Here is a 21,710-nt window from a genome sequence, read left to right as displayed (position 1 = left end):
AACTATGGCATTAATCAAATAGAACAATGACGTGGCTACCTGTGATTTAAATGAATAAAAATACGAATAAAAGGGAGAAAATGATTAAAGAAGATTGATGTGCACATGTTTCTGCGTCCTGATTAATATTTACATTTCGATGCCCACAAACAAGATTTTAGTGATATCGCTAATATTTGTTCGGTTGCGTTGCTGTTGAAACACTCTTCTGTCGAAACATGCTTTTTCATTCATCTGACGTTTCCTCTACCATACAGTCATAAACCTAATTAAGGCTTACGGTATGGTTGGCGAAACGAGGTGCAATATTAACAGATACTTAATTGCAGAAAACAATTAAGTTTTCTGTAAAGTCTCATAAAGTAACATATAGCAGCTAATACTACTGCAATTTTGTTTCTAAAATGACTTGCAAAGTCAATCAAGCAGCACTGAATTTGCTATTGCTTGTTTTCTGCACGGGATTTTGTAGCTCAAGCAAGCTGCTCTTGGTTGTATTCGATGGTGCAAGGTAAGATGGCATTGTCGACCAAAACTATAGTGGATCTGATTTGACGCAAACGAATAAACTTTTAAAACGTAAAAACCTCTCAAGTTGTGGTTTAAGATACTGTTTTTCGCGGGCAAAACATTAGAAAACAGTAAAATGGTGATGTACAAAACTGGCGTCATGCCATCTTGCATGTTTTTGAGAATAAAACAGCAGGAAACGTGGCGGAAAGGAAATGATGTACGCGACTGTTTGGAAGTAAAATTATACTTACCATCAAACCATTGTATTAAAACGCGCGACTCGGGTTTTCGAAATAACTGTATAACCCCTCATGTTATGCAACGATATATATTATTAATTAAGCAAGGTTTTATCAGACATGATTATGCCGGGCAGGAAGGTCAAATTTCCGCCTTCAAGTATTTGCAAGAAAACGGTGTCCGAGCAAAGTACATTAGACCTCCCTTTCCAACTTACACAGGACCATGCCACACAACTTTGGCTACAGGTAACGAATTAGTGTTGACAGTTTTGCTGACATTTCGCAAAAGCTTTTTTTTGTTCACGCGTTCTACATGAGTGATTAGCACCAACAGCAGATGCAAAGATGCGACGTAACGACGAAAGAAGCTGGGCTATCATTTTAGCTGTAGCTGAATATATTTGTAATCAGTCCGTTTACCAGGTGGTACCGAAGAATCGGTCCTCCCTTGTCGGGCATCCAAATATATCACAAAGAGTGATGGTCGATGATTCCCCCCATCACGAAATTTAGGCAAATTACACATAACAAATAACACATAAAACAACAACAAACTTTGTGCCAGTGACATAACAGCATGACCTGGATGCACTAATTCCCAACCGGTGGTATGCGTACCCTAGTGGTAGGCGACGGCATTCCAGGTCGTACGCGTGCACCATTTCGTAATTTGCGAATTTAAGAAATCGTAAGTGATTTCGAAATATTTGTTACTTCATCCCCTAGGTTACTTTGTAACACTGAACTACGTGGTACGGGTCGAAATTGTTTTACCTCCAAGTGGTACGCAACCTCAAAAAGGTTGGGAATCACTGCACATAGTACCTCCCTTGTGGCCGTGAGCGAATATGATCGTTTATTTACGAACAAATACACTTTTGGGGACAAGATAGCAAAAACTTTAGAACTCCTTTGCATGAAATGTGCTTGTATCCGATTTCCTGTAGGTCTGTACGTCGAATCACACGGAGTTATCACAAACTGCATGATGAATACGAGTGAGCCTCCGCCCGGTCATGACTATTTTCCAACGTATAAAACAGATTATTGGTGGGACAACGGTGGTGAACCTATTTGGATAACAGCTGTTAAACAGGTTAGGCAAATGTAGAGTTTGCATTTGATGCGCTGAAAATACTTTTGCCCACAAATCACTTAAATAGCACCATGCTGTAGAACAGTGAAATGTTCAAAAAGGCCTCCCTATAGAATCTCATTTTATAGCACCATGTTGAACTTGGCATAACAGATGTTTACAGGCAATTTTACGATATCCATCATAACTTATTTGACTGCGGCCAGGGTTTAAAAAGTGGAGCACACCATTATCCGGGCAGCTACGCAAAAATTGGAGGTCGCACTGCGACTTTTCGACGACTTATGACGGAAGAAATAGCGAACGGAGAAGAAGACTGGCGAGGTCACGTGGATGAATTTCTGTCATGGTTCACAGAGCACGATCTTGACCTGGTGGTGGCTTACTTCGCACATGTAGGTTTTGCGTTTCAAAAGAAAATATCAAGGGCCTATTTCCACTGGACACTGAATAACATGTTGATAACTTCCCTAGACAACTTTTTTGGACAAAATTAGGGTTTTGTATTGTAACTTAGTTACACTTGCTCATTAATCTGAGAGTCATGCCCTTCGATAGGCATTGTCTTCTTTTGTGTGACAACAACTTACTCTGTGATGTGTATTAATGAAGCAATCTAGTTGGCACAGGCAGGTTTTATGACTTTAAATTAACTCGCGTCAAACTTGATTGGTCCCACGGCAGACGGTTAAGTAAATAAATCAATTTCCTGCGCTCGATGGACTCGAAAATCGCGTTGATTTATCGATAACTGCCAAAGACAAGACTTACTTCCTCAGAATTAGTTCCGTCTATGTTGATGAGTAAAAATACGTAAAATGGCTCCAGACCCAATCCCCAAGAAACCATAAAAAAACTGCTCACACATTTTTTTCAGCCGGACAATCAATGTCACACGCACGGACCTTGGTCGTCCTTGGTAATAAATGATGTTTTGCCGAAGGTGAATCGCACCATTTTCTATATGTTGGACAAAGTGAAATCATCGGGTTTGTCCGACGAACTTGACATCATTATTACCAGGTATACAACCTTATGTATATATATATACTATAGATTCTGACACCATATATTTATTGCAAAGTATTCGACTAAACTTTCATGTGTGCTCACTCAACTGTAAAGTTATGCATTACTAATTGCTCTGTTTTGTTATTGTTACATTGAGTCTGTGACAAAGGATTGCATGGTGGGTATTTCCCGTCGACGAAACTTATTATAATAGAAATACAGATATGCGACATTGGACTAATATGAGGTGCCAGCGTTTGTTGGCTTTACATTGCTGCAGAAATTACCACGCAAAAAAAGATGTTCCAGATCAATTTATTTGGCATTGTTGCAGCGACCACGGAGTGACTGAAGTGGACACGAGCATAAAAGACGAGGATACGATATCTGTGTTAAAGCACGTCAGTATTGAGCAGTTGGATTACTTGTACTGCATGGGAACGAATGGTTTCGTCGAACCAAAGCCCGGAGAGCTTATGAATGTGTATAGACAACTTAAAGGTATTGAATGTCGCAAAAACGATGTAAATTCATAGCCTGTGGCAGTAGTAGCATAATATATGTTCTACAAGACAAATATTGGTAAACTTTCTTCAACATGACTCGTAAATTTAATCAATGGTGAAATAGAATTGATCCATTATAGTATTTGAAACAAATTTCATAGGTGCAGGAAACTTGGGAGTTTACTACTTAAAGTTAAATGCGGGACATGTTAATATGCTGTGTATATTTAACAGCAACACTAATGATAAACACAGTTGTCTTTGGAATCGCTTAATATGATCAGCAACTAAGCTTTAAAATACCAAATTTCAGATGCAAATTTAAAGATGGACGTTTACCTGAAAGACGAAATGCCGGAAAGGTGGCATTTCAACCAAGAAAGAGTGACGTCAATATTCCTTCTGGCACACAAGGGATACAAACTTTACGAGGCAAGTTACATCAACATATTGCTTACATCTATTCAACAATTAGCGAAATTCGTCCTACGAGAAGGGTTGACTACAGTAATGGGTCTTATCAGTTGTTGATATCCCTCTGCATGCGGCCAAACATCTGAAAATGCAAAGCCATTAATGAATATTTCCGTCCAGGAAACAGTCCAGGTTTAGGATCATTGCATAATACAAAAACGGTATTTAAAAACCAGAAGCCGCACGAACGTGTGCGATGACGCAGGTTATTTGCTACGAGGTAGAGAAAACACAATAACGGTTATGGACTTCCTTCTATCACAAAAAGTTACGTTTAAATACCGTAACCGAATAGCAAAAACGGACAATCAAATTACACTATACTGCTGCAATATGAACAACTTTCTCAAGAGGCGATGCAATTTTATACCAAACCATGGCGGGGCAAATTTAAAAACTAGATAAGCCGAATTTGGGCCGCGGTCTATGGTCCGAACTGGGGGATTACATCCTTTAAACCAGAGATTCCCAATCTTTTTGTGATTGCGTACCACTTGGAGGTAAAACAATTTCGACGCGTTTCACCTAGTTGAGTGTGGCAAAGTAACCTAGGGGATGAAGTAACAAACATTTTAAGATCACTTACTATTTTTTAAATTCGAATTATATCCGGAAAGGTGCTCGCGTACCACCTAAAATGTCGTCGCCTACCACTGTAGTGGTATGCGTACCACCGGTTGGAAAACACTGCTTAAAACACTTGACCAGTAATATGCCAAAATATATTTATTAACAAATATCGCATCCAATTTAAGTGTGGAATTGCCTAATGTGATGAAATAGAGTTTAATACACGATAATGAAAACATTTTTAGCGACACTGCAGATTTTTCCCATATTGCGTCTGAATAACAACAGAAACATCCATATGAATCGCAACAGCTTTCAAAACGTACAACATACTTTGCGTTATGTTTCAGATGTTTCCAGGGTTTCATGACGAAAAGGGTCAACACGGTTACGACAATAATATAACCGACATGTACGGAATCTACTTCAGTATCGGGCCCTCATTTAAGGTTGGTTAGACGAGATAGAATAACAAGGGCTGCAACATGCACGCAATACGAAGTTACCTGTGATTGCGCATTTTGTTCAAACCCCACCGGGACTCGAACCCTCGAGCAACAAATTGCTTGCATCAAGTTTACAATCGACCTATGACAAACATAAAAGTTTTTTTTGCAGAGATGTGCCTCAGTAAATTAAATGTCTTTAAATATTGCCTAAAGCAACCATGCGTCATTCTACTAAATATTACAAGCGATTTTAGCGACCATAGAGTCCAAATCCCATGCGCTACATCGTCTGCAAACCATATGTGTTTTCCTCAAGAAAAACCTGACAGTGGATGGATTTGACTCCATACATGTTTACTCCTTGATGTCATACCTCCTTGGACTGACCCCCGCGCCTAACAACGGTTCATTGGATGTCCTTGCACCAACACTCGTTCAAGCCGTTGATGCGCAAGATATAACACCAGTTGTACTTATGGCGTTATCTTTTCTGGGGTTGTGTTTTGTTGTGTGGCAATTTAAACAAGTTTCTGCTGCCAGATCTACTCCTAACCCCATTAAAAAATCCGTGTGACCAAACCATCGAAATAATCCTAAGAATTGCTGCGTACGAAATGCTTTAAACAAGGAAGAAATTCCGGCTCCTAAGGCGTTGAACTATGCATTGATCAAATAGAACAATGACGTGGCTATCTGTGATTTAAAGGAACAAAAACATACGATTACAAGGAAGAAAATGTGTAAAGAAGATTTATATGTGCACGTGTTTATGCGTCCTGATTCATATTTACATTTCGATGCCCACAAACAAGTTTTTTTTTCTTGATATCGCTAACATGTGTTCGGTTGCGTTGCTGTTGAAACACGTTTTATATTGCCACCCTATCAACGCAGGTGGAGTTTCTGCCATTTTCATACTATCGCATCTATCAAACGTCGCCCAGAGTCCATTAGGAAATATTTTTTAGATTTCAACACGATTTTTTTTTAAAACATGTGCTCTTTGTTCACTGACAACATACCATGGTGGATCTTACAATTATAAAAAACGACAGAGAGAATATTTAACCTTCGTTCACATTGTTAGGTATTCTGCTTGTGATTGGATTTAACACCCCTAACATTGAAAAAAAATCGAGTTTTATCAGATCAGTATCGTGACGCAGCGTCACTGACGCACGATCACATGACTTGGGATAAACGATAGGTTTGTGAGCAAGATTCGAACTTCTGGGGGTATTGAAATAAAAAAATTGGGCTTACTCTTTGTGGTCAATTTTTATCCCATAAAAATTGAAAAAAAATTTTTCCACCTGCATTTGACCCATGAACCACTGAATCACATGACCAGGGGATTGCGCCATACCTACATCAGGTGTTTCTTTTTAGGACTTACACATGGTTTTGGAATGGCAATGCAATTATGCGATTTGTGCAGTGTGTTTTTATTTATTCTTTGACAAAACTTTCTGATACCACAAAAATAATGTTTGGTATATACCTGTTATAAAGACGAATTGGCCTTTTGGTGAGTGAGACGCCATAAACTTCCATCCTTACTGGCTGCATAGAGATTCCTTGTGGTCTCCAGCGTTTATACTGTGGGCTTTGGTTACCTTAACAATATTAAAGAAATATGATAAACATTACTAAAGCTTCAAAATTTGTATTTTGACAGTAAGTTGCAAAAGGCAAGAGTCGTAGGATTATAGTAGTTTTTATTACTATTTTCGTCTCAATTTTCTTGAGATTTACTGCAAAAAAGCTTTTGTGAAACTGGTCTTTCAGAAATGGAAGGAAATAAAGAAAAAAGTAAGAACTTCGGTCATTGTTAAGTAAACAAACTATTTATGTGTAATATGAATTTACATCCATTTAGAACGTACGAACAGTTGCTCTGATGATGATGATGAAGACGTAAGTATGTTTTATAAAAACTTTTACAGACATAACAGCCCTAATCTTTAGCAAAAACAAAGCTACAATAATGGAACACTGTTTACGGATTTGCTCGTAATTCTGAAAATAAAGAGACTGGTCCATTCATATGATGGCATGTTCTTGCCTCATATGAAACATAACAATGTTGACAGTAGTATATCTTACAATACTTACTTTTAGTATTATTGTATGCGGAATTTGGACAGTAGAAGAAAGTCTTTATACAGGTTTTGATTGGTGTCACAAAATAATGTTGTTTCACCTCGTTGCTTGTTGCATAATTGCACCTGAAAACAATTTGGTGTTAATTATGAAACTATCTTATTTGGAGACAACTTGTCATGGTCTTTATTGATTTCACTGTTATAGTGCAGAAATTGCACATAAGATTGAGTTTACAAACCTGTGAATGTTGAAAATAAACACTTTCATGACCTTTTTAATTGCATATAGCTACCTACAAAACACAATTAAAGGGATTATTTTACATTTCATCGTTTTGATCAATCAATTCAACATTAATAAATGAATCTTTACAATTAACATGGCCACTCCACATAATTAAGTGAAAGTATATTTTGGCAATATAAAATTGCTGTTTTCATCAAGTGCCAACAAACAAAAACAATACAGAAAATTCTAAAAATAAGGTATAAAACAAAATCATGGGCCAGTGTAATATATAACAACTTAATATATATCTTGATTCATCAGAAACAAAACATTAAGCTTTTGCTTTATTGTTGTAAAATGATGGTTGCATGTAAATGTAATGTTTTGTTGGTTTTGTATTGTGTCAAATTGTATAAAATTTAGACACATCTCAATATCTCAAGTAATGGTAATTTTTTTTGCAGAATACAGCCAGCGATGTGAGGAATGTATTGCGCATCAGGTACTCATGTAAATTTAACTTTGCCTGTGTGCCTGTTTTAATTTGGAAGCCCCAAACTGCATTTGTTAAATTTTTTGATTGAAAACGGTTTTGAAAACTTTGCTCTTTTTAATCCATAACTATTTACACATACTAGGAGCTCTTCCGGGACAGCTCCATTTTCATTATGTGAACAACAAGATCCATATAGTTGCGAGGTATGTATAGGCATATCCAGGATTTTTTAAAGGGGTATCCAAATTTTTTTGGGAATTACCTGATTTTCATGTGTAAACTAAGGTTAATTGTGGTCGAGAAACGCAAAACAGAAACACCAGTGTTGGCCCAAATTGTCACATGAACGGTGGCTTCCTGGCTTGCGCAATTGTGTAACGTTATGGAACACTCAATGCGAGTTTTTGCCGTAGTGCTTGCTTCAGGTATGTAATGTCAGTTAACGTAAACATTAAACACATAAAAATTACTATGTAGAAAGTTCGGCCAAAATACTGCATAATAAAAACATAATATTCTCCTGATTACACAAAATTTTATTAGTAGTTTTTAGGATACACACTTAAGTTGACATTCTCTGTTATATATATATTGTGAGTGTGCTTGAAGGTTGATGACAGCAAGTTAAAGCAAAGCAACCAAAGCAAGTAAGTTTTTATTGTGTTTACTTTACATTACACATATTGTCATGTTAGCTTAAAACCTAGATAGATCAGATGCTGCATGACCTTATTCATTCAAGATAGGCAACGCCAGTTCTATATAAACATGAAAATTTTAATCTGAACAGAAACCTACACTGGGGATTGAACCATGATGTGCATTGTATGAGTGCAACAACGTCCAGCCCCAAACAATGTGAAAATGTGGAAGACGTTCCTTCAACAAGTAATATGCTATTGGACATGCTCAATGAACTAAACATTTACCAAATGTCTGTATATAATGGTTGTAGATTAACACACATATACCAATTTTATGTGTGTAGGAATCATGTACAAAACATACCTTTTAACAAGCAGGTGTACAGTTTGAGGACACTGAAGTACGAGTAGGAAATTTCAGAAATATTGGGCTTGCAGCAGCTAAAAATGCAATGCAACACCACAGCAATGTGGACAAAGAAACATTTAACATGCCACCTTCAGGTACTTTACCTTTAGAATTTCTAAAAGCTTATGTAAACATACACTTAATGTCTTCATTTTTCCTATTTTTATTACAGAGGTGTCTTTAGAGGATCAAACAATGAATAAACCGTTCAGTCCAACTGAATTACCAACAGAAGATGGTAATCAGGCTACAGCACAAACAAACAAAATGGAAGTTTCTTCAGGTTATTTCTGCAAGATACATTTGCTCTAATGTTAAATCTGATCTTAAATAACACATTCTGGAAAACTAATATAAACCTTCATGAACCCTTTGTAGTTGCTGAAGAAAACCAAGACACTGGAAACTCATCAGGTGGAATAACACAGATTGGCAAACCACCACTGGCAAAAACGTTTCTTGAAGGTAGCTTTCAACAGCAACATAATATTAAGGCAGCAACAGCAACATAATATTAATAAAATTGGTTCAAAAATTTGCATTATTACTATATATCCAATACAAAGTCCAAGTAACCGTTATAATATCTAAACAACATGAGTAGCACCTTCGGTGACTTTGAAATTCCTGTTTTTGTATCTTAACGAGGTAGCAAAAATTTATACTTAGATGAAAGCACTGTCGACAGAACATCAATCACCTATCAACTCAAAACTGGGATGGATACTGCACCAAAGATGCCACCAAACCCCAGAAGTAACTAGTTACACAATTGCTAACTTTCTGTTTGGATAATTGTTTGCATTAAATATCTAAATATATGCTTTACAAATAAACCAAAGATTCTGGATGATCAAGAACAACAAATAAAATACTGTTCAATGGCACTAACTAAAAATTTACCAAATGTTTGTATATAATGGCCGTAGATTAACACACACACATATATACATATATATGCACCAATTTTATGTGTGTAGGAATCATGTACAAATCATACCTTTTAACATGCAGGTGTACAATTTGAGGACACTGAAGTACGAGTAGGAACTGTCAGAAAAATTGGGTTTGCAGCTGCTAAAAATGCAATGCAACACCACAGCAATGTGGACAAAGAAACATTTAACATGCCACCTTCAGGTACTTTACCTTTAGAATTTCTAAAAGCTTATGTAAACATACACTTCATGTCTTCATTTTTCCCTATTTTTATTACAGAGGTGTCTTTAGTGGATCAAACAATGAATAAACTGTTCAGTCCAACTGAATTACCAACAGAAGATGGTAATCAGGCTACAGCACAAACAAACAAAATGGAAGTTTCTTCAGGTTATTTCTGCAAGATACATTTGCTCTAATGTTAAATCTGATCTTAAATAACACATTCTGTAAACCATTCAAAACAAACCACAAAATAAAGATAATCTATTACAAATGCTACAGAAAGCTGTAACAGGGAAACCTTGCCAGATGGTACAACTCAGAAAGACGGACCTTTGCCAGAAATTGCCCTAGAAGGTACTTTTTTTTACCAAATATAACATATTTAATACATTAAATATAGGTTTTAAAGTATTGAGAAGGTTTACATTACTTTCAAAAAGGCTACCATCCGATACCCAGTAAAACACAGCAGAACTGGGATCTATATTGTTTCAAAATAATATAACTTGCAAACTGGAAAACTAATATAAACCTTCATGAACCCTTTGTAGTTGCTGAAGAAAACCAAGACACTGGAAACTCATCAGGTGGAATAACACAGATTGGCAAACCACCACTGGCAAAAGCGTTTCTTGAAGGTAGCTTTCAACAGCAACATAATATTAAGGCAGCAACAGCAACATAATATTAATAAAATTGGTTCAAAAATTTGCATTATTACTATATATCCAATACAAAGTCCAAGTAACCGTTATAATATCTAAACAACATGAGTAGCACCTTCGGTGACTTTGAAATTCCTGTTTTTGTATCTTAACGAGGTAGCAAAAATTTATACTTAGATGAAAGCACTGTCGACAGAACATCAATCACCTATCAACTCAAAACTGGGATGGATACTGCACCAAAGATGCCACCAAACCCCAGAAGTAACTAGTTACACAATTGCTAACTTTCTGTTTGGATAATTGTTTGCATTAAATATCTAAAAATATGCTTTACAAATAAACCAAAGATTCTGGATGATCAAGAACAACAAATAAAATACTGTTCAATGGCACTAACTAAAAATTTACCAAATGTTTGTATATAATGGCCGTAGATTAACACACACACATATATACATATATATATATATATATGCACCAATTTTATGTGTGTAGGAATCATGTGCAAATCATACCTTTTAACATGCAGGTGTACAATTTGAGGACACTGAAGTACGAGTAGGAACTGTCAGAAAAATTGGGTTTGCAGCTGCTAAAAATGCAATGCAACACCACAGCAATGTGGACAAAGAAACATTTAACATGCCACCTTCAGGTACTTTACCTTTAGAATTTCTGAAAGCTTATGTAAACATACACTTCATGTCTTCATTTTTCCCTATTTTTATTACAGAAGTGTCTTTAGTGGATCAAACAATGAATAAACCGTTCAGTCCAACTGAATTACCAACAGAAGATGGTAATCAGGCTACAGCACAAACAAACAAAATGGAAGTTTCTTCAGGTTATTTCTGCAAGATACATTTGCTCTAATGTTAAATCTGATCTTAAATAACACATTCTGTAAACCATTCAAAACAAACCACAAAATAAAGATAATCTATTACAAATGCTACAGAAAGCTGTAACAGGGAAACCTTGCCAGATGGTACAACTCAGAAAGACGGACCTTTGCCAGAAATTGCCCTAGAAGGTACTTTTTTTACCAAATATAACATATTTAATACATTAAATATAGGTTTTAAAGTATTGAGAAGGTTTACATTACTTTCAAAAAGGCTACCATCCGATACCCAGTAAAACACAGCAGAACTGGGATCTATATTGTTTCAAAATAATATAAATTGCAAACTGGAAAACTAATATAAACCTTCATGAACCCTTTGTAGTTACTGAAGAAAACCAAGACACTGGAAACTCATCAGGTGGAATAACACAGATTGGCAAACCACCACTGGCAAAAACATTTCTTGAAGGTAGCTTTCAACAGCAACATAATATTAAGGCAGCAACAGCAACATAATATTAATAAAATTGGTTCAAAAATTTGCATTATTACTATATATCCAATACAAAGTCCAAGTAACCGTTATAATATCTAAACAACATTAGTAGCATCTTCGGTGACTTTGAAATTCCTGTTTTTGTATCTTAACGAGGTAGCAAAAATTTATACTTAGATGAAAGCACTGTCGACAGAACATCAATCACCTATCAACTCAAAACTGGGATGGATACTGCACCAAAGATGCCACCAAACCCCAGAAGTAACTAGTTACACAATTGCTAACTTTCTGTTTGGATAATTGTTTGCATTAAATATCTAAATATATGCTTTACAAATAAACCAAAGATTCTGGATGATCAAGAACAACAAATAAAATACTGTTCAATGGCACTTGTCAAAGGGTTTATCAGCAAAATATTCCGCAAAATTCAAAGTTTATCAGATAAAATGTTGTAGTTCTAGTGCAACAACATGTCGTAATTACAATAACCTTGAAGTACAGGTGATGTCTCTCTCATAAAGGAAAAGTTGCGGGTAATAATTTTTTCTGTCACTATGCCAGAAACTTTGACATTGTTTAAACAAATACATGATCATATTCACACAGATGTGTCTGGATGTCAAGTCTCCTTTGAGTGATTTTGGACCTTTTGAAGAAGATCTCACAAAGTCAGGTAAATTTGACAGTCAAAATGTATGTTGATCAAAGTTTTTAGCTTTTGTTTCTTGTTCAGATGAAATAGAAAACTTGTTTGACACTCGAACAACACAACGGAACTAGTAAGGTTTTGTTTTTATTATTTTATGCAAAGCAAAATTAATGTTTTGTAAGTTCCAATCCAAACATTATTTTTGCAGCCGCCCAGAACCTTTTTCTACAAGTCAGACCCCAATGTAAATATATATGTTTTTTGTTGCTGAATCATTTTTAGGATCTTATTAATTTTTTTGGTATTTTTCAGGACTGTGGCCGTTGTGAAAGATTCTGTGTACCCATCAAGTGATGCCCAGGTACGTTCAACATCATGTTTTAGAACTGGCAGGGAAGAAAATGATAGATGAGTCGATAAGTGGGAACTGGAAAGAAAATTTAAATTATTAAGTAACACAATCTTTCAACAATATCAATTCAAGCCAGTTGTTATGTCATATTTTGGTTTACTACTTCTTGGAATTGAACCTTGTATTAGTAATTAAGAAAGCTGAGTGGAAACAATTAAAAACACTGGCATAGAGTATGGGGGTACAGGGGTGCTGCACACCTACAATTATGCAACACAAGCAAAATCACGTTGGTGAGAAACGATAAAAAGAAAGATTTTGTCGTTTGTGTAGAGAAAAAGGCCTGTTGAGTTCGTCACGAAAACCATGTTACGTACAGTTTTTCGGCCATGCCGTAACCTTATATTTGCTTGCAAACGACCTTCTGACCTTTTTTCTTTTGCCGCACCCCTGTTGATGTGCAAAAATTTACCCCTATGTTTAAAAACACTTTCTTCCATTTACAACATACAGTTATTTTGGCATAGTTACTTAAAAACTAGGGGAGAGCATAAAAGGACAGCAAAGGGTGTGTTGGTAAAGGGTTACTTAAGAACCACTGATCAAGAAAAACTTAAGTCTGAAACATGTGCCTTCAGATAAACCACAACTTTGCATATGTTGTATGTATTTGTTGTTCAAATCTAACTTGATTAACAAAGGTTTACTGTATACCTATCAACACAGATATTTACCCAGCATACAAGTTGTATGCCGACTGACCAAAAACATATTCAAGTATCAACAACATATACTTCACAAAACTAAAATCTTAAAATGTTTTAGAGTCATCCACAGCTTTTTGAAACTGATGGTTTGGACCAAGATGAGAATGACCAACAGCAAGATGAAGTGCAGCAAAATCAACGACAACAAATTATGTCGCCTGTCGAGCAGAATCAAAGAGCAGATCAAGAACCAGTAGCAGAGCACAGAAGTGGTAGGAGACGGACAATGTTGGTAATGCCATTGTTACCAAAAGGGCCTTTACAGCACTTCCAACAAATATGCTACCTTAATGCTGGAACTAATATTTATGACATTGAAAATTTACTGTTGTTTCTAGTTGTATGTATGCACGATGCTGCAGATCCAGAGATCAATCCACAACCTCAACCACCTTTAGTGGCAGAACAAGGTCACCGCGAGCACATACATAATGTCACTGGTGGGTTGCTCAATTTAAAAAATGACTTGGCACCAGCAAGAATTGCATTAATTACTAAGCCACCCAGAGGAGTGATACTGTCTTAGTAACTGAGAGTAGGCCCTATGCATTATTTCTGCATAGTTTGATACTGTGGTGGCGCGTAAACATGTCAGGCAAGGCATGTGCTTGTGTTCCAGTGCAACAGGGCCACAATATGTCCATGCTGAGATCCAGTGCCAAGTTTTTTTTAAAAAATTGATACTTTCAGATGAGGGGCAACAACAGAATGGAACCCAAACAAACGTTCCACATTTGAACATGCAACAGACAACTGACCACCAACAAACAACTGTGGAGCAAAACCAAAGCAGAGAATTCCCACAGTCTGCAAAACAATTGCAAGGCAGTGGTACGAAAAAAATGCCTTAGATAAAATGCAAATAATACAAAAATTTTTTTTTATGAAAACATTAATTGCGAAGTTTTTTTTAAGCATAATTTATGAAACATATATTACCACTAAGATACAGTGCCAAGTTTGTTTTTTTAAAAATGATACTTTCAGACGAGGGGCAACAACAGAATGGAACACAACCAAATGTTCCAAAACTGGATGTGCATCCACCAACTAACAGTCAACAAACAACTGCAGGGCAAAACCAAATTGGAGAATTCCCACAGTCTGCAAAACAATCGCAAAGCAGTGGTACGAAAAAAATGTAACATAATTGCTAATCCTAAAAGATTTCAACAAAATTGGTGTAAGAATGCTAAAGGTATTACAATGTTTATATTAATATATTTGGCACTTAGTTGCCCATGAAAACAATGTCCCAGAGCCAGATGGAAATGATCAACAGCACACCCTTCCATTGGAAGAGAACCAATGTAACGAGATTCCACTGGGACCGAATGGTAGGATATTATTTATATTGCTTGAATAGTAAATACATTTGTGTTTTTCGAATGTGTTTTTTTACCAGGTTTTAAATGTTTAAAAGAACTGTCCTTCTGGCACAAAAGTTACATAGATTTTATTGTGACCAACGTTTCACCGGTCATCGGATGAAACTTCTTCAGGGTTATGGAGCAACAGTTTACCATGTTAACAAAACACCATAAAAATGCAAGTAAAACTTTTTGTGCCGGAAGTACAGTTCGACAAAGTCTAGAAACAACAGTAGCACTGGGTTTTGAAAGTTTTTTTGTACGTTTAACAGCAAGCAAGCATTTAGATTCAAACTCCTATTTCAGGAACTCAAAATGAGGATCATTCGACAGATGAGCCACTTGACAGTTCAATTGCTGCATCATCTGTTGGTAGAAATGACCTAGGGTTCCAGCAAATGGAACAGTTTGGTAATAATATAAAACATAGTCACTGCTCGAAAAGACAAATACAAGAGTAAAAGCTAACCAAATTTCTGATAAAAATTTTCTGAACGAATACTATGTATAAAAAAGAATCGCTCTGTTTCGATAAAAAATGAGAGTAACTTTTACTGCGCAGGACAAGCACGACCTTTTGGTGGCAGGGAAACATTGGATACAGTTGAAGTTGCAGTGTTGCAACGTTTTCCACAAGAGAGCACCAGTTTACACCAAAGACCCCCTGGGTATGTCTATTTCAAAGTAAATTTTTTGACATAAATAATGTTTTAAATTTTCGTATATGACATTTTTTTCCAAACAAGGTATAGTAACACTCATGTGTTTTTTAGTGTACAACCTTTTGTGGATCTTTCTCCACCGATACACTGTGCATGTGGGGTAAGTGAACAAACTGAAACTTTTTTGCTTCGTATTGTTGTTTTTCTTTTAGCTTTAACATACTCAATACATTGTGGCTTCATTTCTAAACAGTTCGCAAAACTTTTTGATAACAATAATTACATCAATACAATAAAATGAACATGTGATGTATATATGTATATACATGTAGAGATCGCAGATGCTTTCGCATAGCAAGGCAGGATCACCCCACTGCACAGGCCCTTTATATTTGGGGATTACAGTTGTAATATTCTGATCATACATAGCCTGTGAACCTTACATGTAGAGATTTTAGGAAACCTACAACATCTAATTAATATGCATACAAACAATACATTTAGGAATTGTTGCCGAACTACAACCAGGAGAGATGCGTCCAATGTGGCCTGGGGTTGTGTGAGAATGAGATACTAAGAGGACACAGATGCCCTACCTTCTTTTGCTGCAATCGCCGATTCCACATCAACTTATGGGGATACATTTGTCCACAGTGTCGTGGCTCAGTTTGTAGAAATTGTAACCATGAGTGCCATCGCTAATTGGATCTTGTTTAAAGAAAAATAGCTTATGGTAATGCTATACATCATGTATAAATGCAATTTGGTGTGAATGTATGGCTGGTAAAAATAAAGTTTTTTAATGTGGGCCTGACCATCCCTGAAAAATTTCAATAATGGGAAGAACATTGTTTGTGTAAATATATGTGCTTTACCATTGTCATTTCTTCCTCTGGAAATGTATCTTATTGAAATTTATGCTTGCGTCGTTATTTAAAAAAACACTAAAAAGCCAAAAAATATTGTAAACCCAAAAGAAAATGTTAAAAATAAAAAACCTTTACAAAAAAACTGTATGATCGTGTTTTCATATCTGTTCTTTTCCAGACAATGAATTCGCAAAAAAATTTTTTGTCATGTATATAACTTGAAAAATTTCAATAATGGGAAAAACATTGTTTGTGTGTAAATATATGTTCTTTACCATTGTCATTTCCTCCTCTGGAAATGTATCTTATTGAAATTTGTGCTGAACACTTATTGTGTCCCTATAATGCTCGTGGGGGAGGAATATGCAACAAATTCATAATTAACAAAACTAATTGATGCATAAAAGTCATATTGTTATGTCACTAAAGCTAAATTGGTCATGTGTTGTTTGTAATTTCCAGTATATTGTCTCTGCTGGCATTGGCCCAAGTCTGACCATATCAACCCAAGTTTGCTTTGCCTTCAATGCATGTTGTACGATGTTGTTTTACATGCTGGCGCAGCCATTTCCTCTCTAACTTTTGTTCGCTTGCAAGTTAACATTGCCTGCCTTGTGTCTTCATATTGGCACTTGTTAGGAATAAAATTGTACATACAAATTGGAAGGTTATACAATTAGTTTGAAACCAGAATAAATGAATTTTATGCCTTTAAGGGTCAAGGACCATAAACTTTAAAGTGAGGTTCATCTACGTACTCTATGCCCAACCCAAACACTACCTATTACAGCATACGTTACAAAACCAATAAATCCTCCACGCAAATAACAAACTTTCCAATCTGGTAAGCAGATGGAAAAATATATAGTAAAAAAACATAAATTGATATAGGCCTAGTAAAACAGTCTTTGGAAACTGCACAATGTGAAAACGAATTACCTAACAATGGCAATTGACCTAAAACGTCATACGAATATGTTCAGGAACAGAAACAAACATACAGGTTTCGGCGGCAATACACAATACGCAGACTACATGACAAATTAAACAATGCATTACAAAAACCAACCTTTTGTGCAGTGTAAATAGTTGAGTGTCCAGGACGAGCTTTGTTGCTTTTTATAGCACTTTTTCAACCAATGCCGAAAGGATTGACTGACCACCCTCCTGTCCACTTGCTTTCAAGAACAAACAAGAAAAAAGTGCATAGAAATGTTATGAAACAAATTAGGACTACCGGTAATCATCCTGGTCATGCGCATTTATCAACTAAATTAAAAAAATTTACACAAAAAAACAAAAATATTTTGTTTAGTGGGTTCACGAACAATCTAACGAAAAGCTGAAGTTTTACTTAACAAAGATTAGTCTTCCGTTAATCTTTTTACCAACAGACACGGTGGCCAAAACGTTCTTATTTTTCGATTTGTGCTATTTTGAAACGGAGGAAAAGCTATTTAAATGTACTTTTTTAAGAAACGTGGCTATTTTATCAAATGCGGATTTTTGTTTTTTGGGAGTATAGGCTATCGTTCCTGCTGTCAAACTATGCGTGCTACGCTCTGCTGGCCTATTCTGTGTGACCAAAGATTGTGACGTTGGCCTATATGTTTCAACATGTCGCAATGTTGGTCCAGAGATGGCGCAATGTTGATGCAATTGGTGTCTGGGCAACATGGTAAATAAACACCACGTCGCGGTAACGATCAAACGACAGCGCCCTGGTTTGCAGAAAGTGAAAATAAATGTCGGGGCGTGAATCTATAAAAGTCCATGCCAAATAGGTCTAGCCTGCCTGCAGAAATATTATTATAGGCCTATTGCTCCTGGTTCAAGTTTATGTAGTTATCTACAACGTTTGTTTCTTATGGCTGCAATGGTATTAGGCCTAATTTTATTTTCATATCTTTGAACCCAATGTCGACGTCACTTTTATTGAACAATGTTTCAAAATGCGAAAAAGTTGAAAATGAACATTTGTTCAGTCTATGTTGCGATTTTTTGATGAGTAAAAATACGTAAAATGGTTCCAGACCCAATATAAAAAAACCGCTCACACATTTTTTCAGCCGGACACTCTATGCCACACGCACGGACCCTGGTCGTCCTTGCTAATAAATGATGTCTTGCCGAAAGTGAATCGCACTATTTTCTATATGTTGGACAAAGTGAAATCATCAGGTTTGTCCGAGGAACTGGACATCATTATTACCAGGTACAACCTTAATCGGCTTCTGACACCATATATTAGCAAGGTATTTGACAACGTTCTGTAGCATTTGTGTGTAAATGCAGACTAAACTTTCATGTGTACTCACTTAACTGCAAAGTTGTACATCACTGATTGCTCTGTTTTGTTGTTGTTACATTGTGACAGAGGATATCAAGGTGGGTATTTCCCGACGACAAAACTTATTTTAATAGAAATACAGATATGCGGCCTTGGACTAATATCGAGGTATCGGCGTATGTTGGCTTTACATTGCTGCAGAAATTACCACATAAAACAAGATGTTACAGATCGTTTTATTTGGCATTGTTGCAGCGACCACGGAGTGACTGAAGTGGACACGAGGATACGATATCTGTATTAAAGCACGTCAGTAATGAGCAGTTGGATTACTTGTACTGCACGGGAACGAATGGTTTCGTCGAACCAAAGCCCGGAGAGCTTATGAACGTGTATAGACAACTTAAAGGTATTGAATGTCGCAAAAAAAACGATGTATATTCATAGCATGTGGCAGTGGTAGCATTATATATGTTCTACATGGCAGTAAAAAAGTGTTCACACAATAACAGTTATGGATTTTCTTCTATCAGCAAAGGTTACGTTCAAATACCGTAACCGAATAGCAAAAGCGGACAATCAAATTACAATAAACTGCTGCAATACGAACAACTTCCTCAAGAGGCGATGCAATTTTAAAAACTAGATAAGCCAAATTTGTGCCGCGGTCTATGGTCTGAACTGGAGGATTACATCCTTTAAACCAGTGATTCCCAACCTTTTTGTGCTTGCGTACCACTTGGAGGGGAAAAAATGACGCGTACCACATATAGTTGAGTGTTACAAAGTAACCTAGGGGATGAAGTAACAAACACTTGGAGATCACTTGCTATTTTTTAAATTCGAATTATATCCGGAAAGGTGCTCGCGTACCACCTGAAATCTCGTCGCGTACCACCGGGTGGGAAACACTGCTTCAAACACTTGACCAGTAATATGCCAAAATATATTTATCAACAAATATCGCATCCAATTTAAGTGTGGAATTGCCTAATGTGATGAAATAGAGTCTAATACACGATAATGAAAACATTTTTAGTGACATTGCAGACTTTTCCCATATAGCGTTTCAATAACAACAGAAACATCCATATGAATCACAACAGCTTTCATTAAAACTACAAAATTGGGGAAATCGTTTTAGCACAAAACGTAAAACATTCTTCGCATTATGTTTCAGATGTTTCCAGGGTTCCATGACGAAAAGGGTCAACACGGTTACGACAATAATATAACCGACATGTACGGAATCTATTTCAGTATCGGACCCTCATTTAAGGTTGGTTAGACGAGATTAAATAACAAAGGCTGCAACATGCAAGCAATACGAAGTCACCTGTGATTGCGCAATTTGTTCAAACCCCACCGGGTTTCGAACCCACGAGCAACAAATTGTTTGCATCAAGTTTACAATCGACCTATGATAAAAATAAAGGAATTTTTTGCAGAGATGTGCCTCAGTGAATTAAATGTCTTTAAATATTGCCTAAAGCAACCATGAGTCATTCTACTAAATATTACAAACGATTGTAGCGACCATAGATTCCAAATAACAAGCGCTACATCGTCTGCAAACCCTATGTGTTTTCCTCCAGAAAAACCTGACAGTTGATGGATTTGACTCCATACATGTTTACTCCTTGATGTCATACCTCCTTGGACTGACCCCCGCGCCAAACAACGGATCATTGGATGTCCTTGCACCAACACTCGTTCAAGCCGTTGATTTTATGACGCAAGATATAACACCAGTTGTACTTATGGCGTTATCTTTTATGGGGTTGTGTTTTGTTGTGTGGCAATTTAAACAAGTTTCTGCTGCCAGATCTACTCCTAACCCCACTAAAAAATCCGTGTGACCAAACCATCGAAATAATCCTAAGAATTGCTGCGCGCGAAATGCTTTAAACAAGGAAGAAATTCCGGCTCCTAAGGCGTTGAACTATGCATTGATCAAATAGAACAATGACGTGGCTATCTGTGATTTAAAGGAACAAAAACATACGATTACAAGGAAGAAAATGTGTAAAGAAGATTTATATGTGCACGTGTTTATGCGTCCTGATTCATATTTACATTTCGATGCCCACAAACAAGTTTTTTTTTCTTGATATCGCTAACATGTGTTCGGTTGCGTTGCTGTTGAAACACGTTTTATATTGCCACCCTATCAACGCAGGTGGAGTTTCTGCCATTTTCATACTATCGCATCTATCAAACGTCGCCCAGAGTCCATTAGGAAATATTTTTTAGATTTCAACACGATTTTTTTTTAAAACATGTGCTCTTTGTTCACTGACAACATACCATGGTGGATCTTACAATTATAAAAAACGACAGAGAGAATATTTAACCTTCGTTCACATTGTTAGGTATTCTGCTTGTGATTGGATTTAACACCCCTAACATTGAAAAAAAATCGAGTTTTATCAGATCAGTATCGTGACGCAGCGTCACTGACGCACGATCACATGACTTGGGATAAACGATAGGTTTGTGAGCAAGATTCGAACTTCTGGGGGTATTGAAATAAAAAAATTGGGCTTACTCTTTGTGGTCAATTTTTATCCCATAAAAATTTAAAAAAAATTTTTCCACCTGCATTTGACCCATGAACCACTGAATCACATGACCAGGGGATTGCGCCATACCTACATCAGGTGTTTCTTTTTAGGACTTACACATGGTTTTGGAATGGCAATGCAATTATGCGATTTGTGCAGTGTGTTTTTATTTATTCTTTGACAAAACTTTCTGATACCACAAAAATAATGTTTGGTATATACCTGTTATAAAGACGAATTGGCCTTTTGTTGAGTGAGACGC

The 21,710-nt window shown here is 36.4% G+C and overlaps 2 protein-coding genes and 1 long non-coding RNA gene across 7 annotated transcripts; 2 read left to right on the top strand and 1 right to left on the bottom strand.

The window, feature by feature from the left end:
• Positions 1-646: 646 nt before the first annotated feature.
• Positions 647-5,435, top strand: LOC145909311 (ectonucleotide pyrophosphatase/phosphodiesterase family member 7-like). Its single transcript, XM_082996705.1, has 9 exons — positions 647-748; positions 857-1,001; positions 1,703-1,851; positions 2,058-2,246; positions 2,729-2,874; positions 3,197-3,363; positions 3,682-3,800; positions 4,763-4,861; positions 5,178-5,435. Exons 1-9 carry the CDS (start codon positions 647-649, stop codon positions 5,433-5,435), a joined length of 1,374 nt encoding a protein of 457 aa, XP_082852831.1.
• On the bottom strand, positions 5,429-17,858 carry LOC145909163 (uncharacterized). Its single transcript, XR_014403112.1, has 5 exons — positions 17,664-17,858; positions 7,206-7,259; positions 6,977-7,089; positions 6,363-6,477; positions 5,429-5,554 (listed from the first exon to the last, which is right to left on the bottom strand). It is a non-coding gene; the product is annotated as an uncharacterized LOC145909163 (long non-coding RNA).
• Positions 6,538-17,199, top strand: LOC145909162 (uncharacterized). Of its 5 annotated transcripts, none has more exons than XM_082996483.1 (24): positions 6,538-6,673; positions 6,741-6,778; positions 7,660-7,697; positions 7,834-7,894; positions 8,301-8,338; positions 8,482-8,579; positions 8,714-8,839; positions 8,917-9,027; positions 9,123-9,209; positions 9,414-9,500; positions 9,759-9,884; positions 9,963-10,073; positions 10,188-10,262; positions 10,460-10,546; positions 10,751-10,837; positions 11,106-11,231; positions 11,310-11,420; positions 11,535-11,609; positions 11,806-11,892; positions 12,097-12,183; positions 12,532-12,598; positions 12,659-12,704; positions 12,783-12,818; positions 12,887-12,935. In XM_082996483.1, exons 1-21 carry the CDS (start codon positions 6,652-6,654, stop codon positions 12,561-12,563), a joined length of 1,710 nt encoding a protein of 569 aa, XP_082852609.1. In that variant the 5' UTR covers positions 6,538-6,651; the 3' UTR covers positions 12,564-12,598; positions 12,659-12,704; positions 12,783-12,818; positions 12,887-12,935. The 5 variants fall into 5 exon arrangements, with proteins under 5 accessions (XP_082852609.1, XP_082852608.1, XP_082852610.1 ...); XM_082996482.1 differs by having other exon boundaries at positions 8,711-8,839; XM_082996484.1 differs by lacking the exons at positions 12,783-12,818; positions 12,887-12,935 and adding an exon at positions 12,422-12,458 and having other exon boundaries at positions 8,711-8,839.
• Positions 17,859-21,710: the final 3,852 nt, after the last annotated feature.

Source organism: Ascidia mentula, chromosome 7 (assembly GCF_947561715.1).
Source record: "Ascidia mentula chromosome 7, kaAscMent1.1, whole genome shotgun sequence".
In the NCBI taxonomy this organism is placed as follows: domain Eukaryota; kingdom Metazoa; phylum Chordata; class Ascidiacea; order Phlebobranchia; family Ascidiidae; genus Ascidia; species Ascidia mentula.
Note: the sequence above shows the minus strand (reverse complement) of the source record. Positions and strands in the feature narration are given on the sequence as shown.

What these genes read in the sequence shown, in the direction of transcription:
- LOC145909311 (XM_082996705.1), top strand. Translation starts at nt 647, where the DNA reads ATGGTGATGTACAAAACTGGCGTCATGCCATCTTGCATGTTTTTGAGA. An exon ending in CCACACAACTTTGGCTACAG is followed by an intron (nt 1,002 to 1,702) that starts GTAACGAATTAG and finishes GATTTCCTGTAG; the next exon opens with GTCTGTACGTCGAATCACAC. An exon ending in CTTGACATCATTATTACCAG is followed by an intron (nt 2,875 to 3,196) that starts GTATACAACCTT and finishes GCATTGTTGCAG; the next exon opens with CGACCACGGAGTGACTGAAG.
- LOC145909162 (XM_082996482.1), top strand. Translation starts at nt 6,652, where the DNA reads ATGGAAGGAAATAAAGAAAAAA. An exon ending in GGCAAAAACGTTTCTTGAAG is followed by an intron (nt 9,210 to 9,413) that starts GTAGCTTTCAAC and finishes ATTTATACTTAG; the next exon opens with ATGAAAGCACTGTCGACAGA. An exon ending in GATGCCACCAAACCCCAGAA is followed by an intron (nt 9,501 to 9,758) that starts GTAACTAGTTAC and finishes TTTAACATGCAG; the next exon opens with GTGTACAATTTGAGGACACT.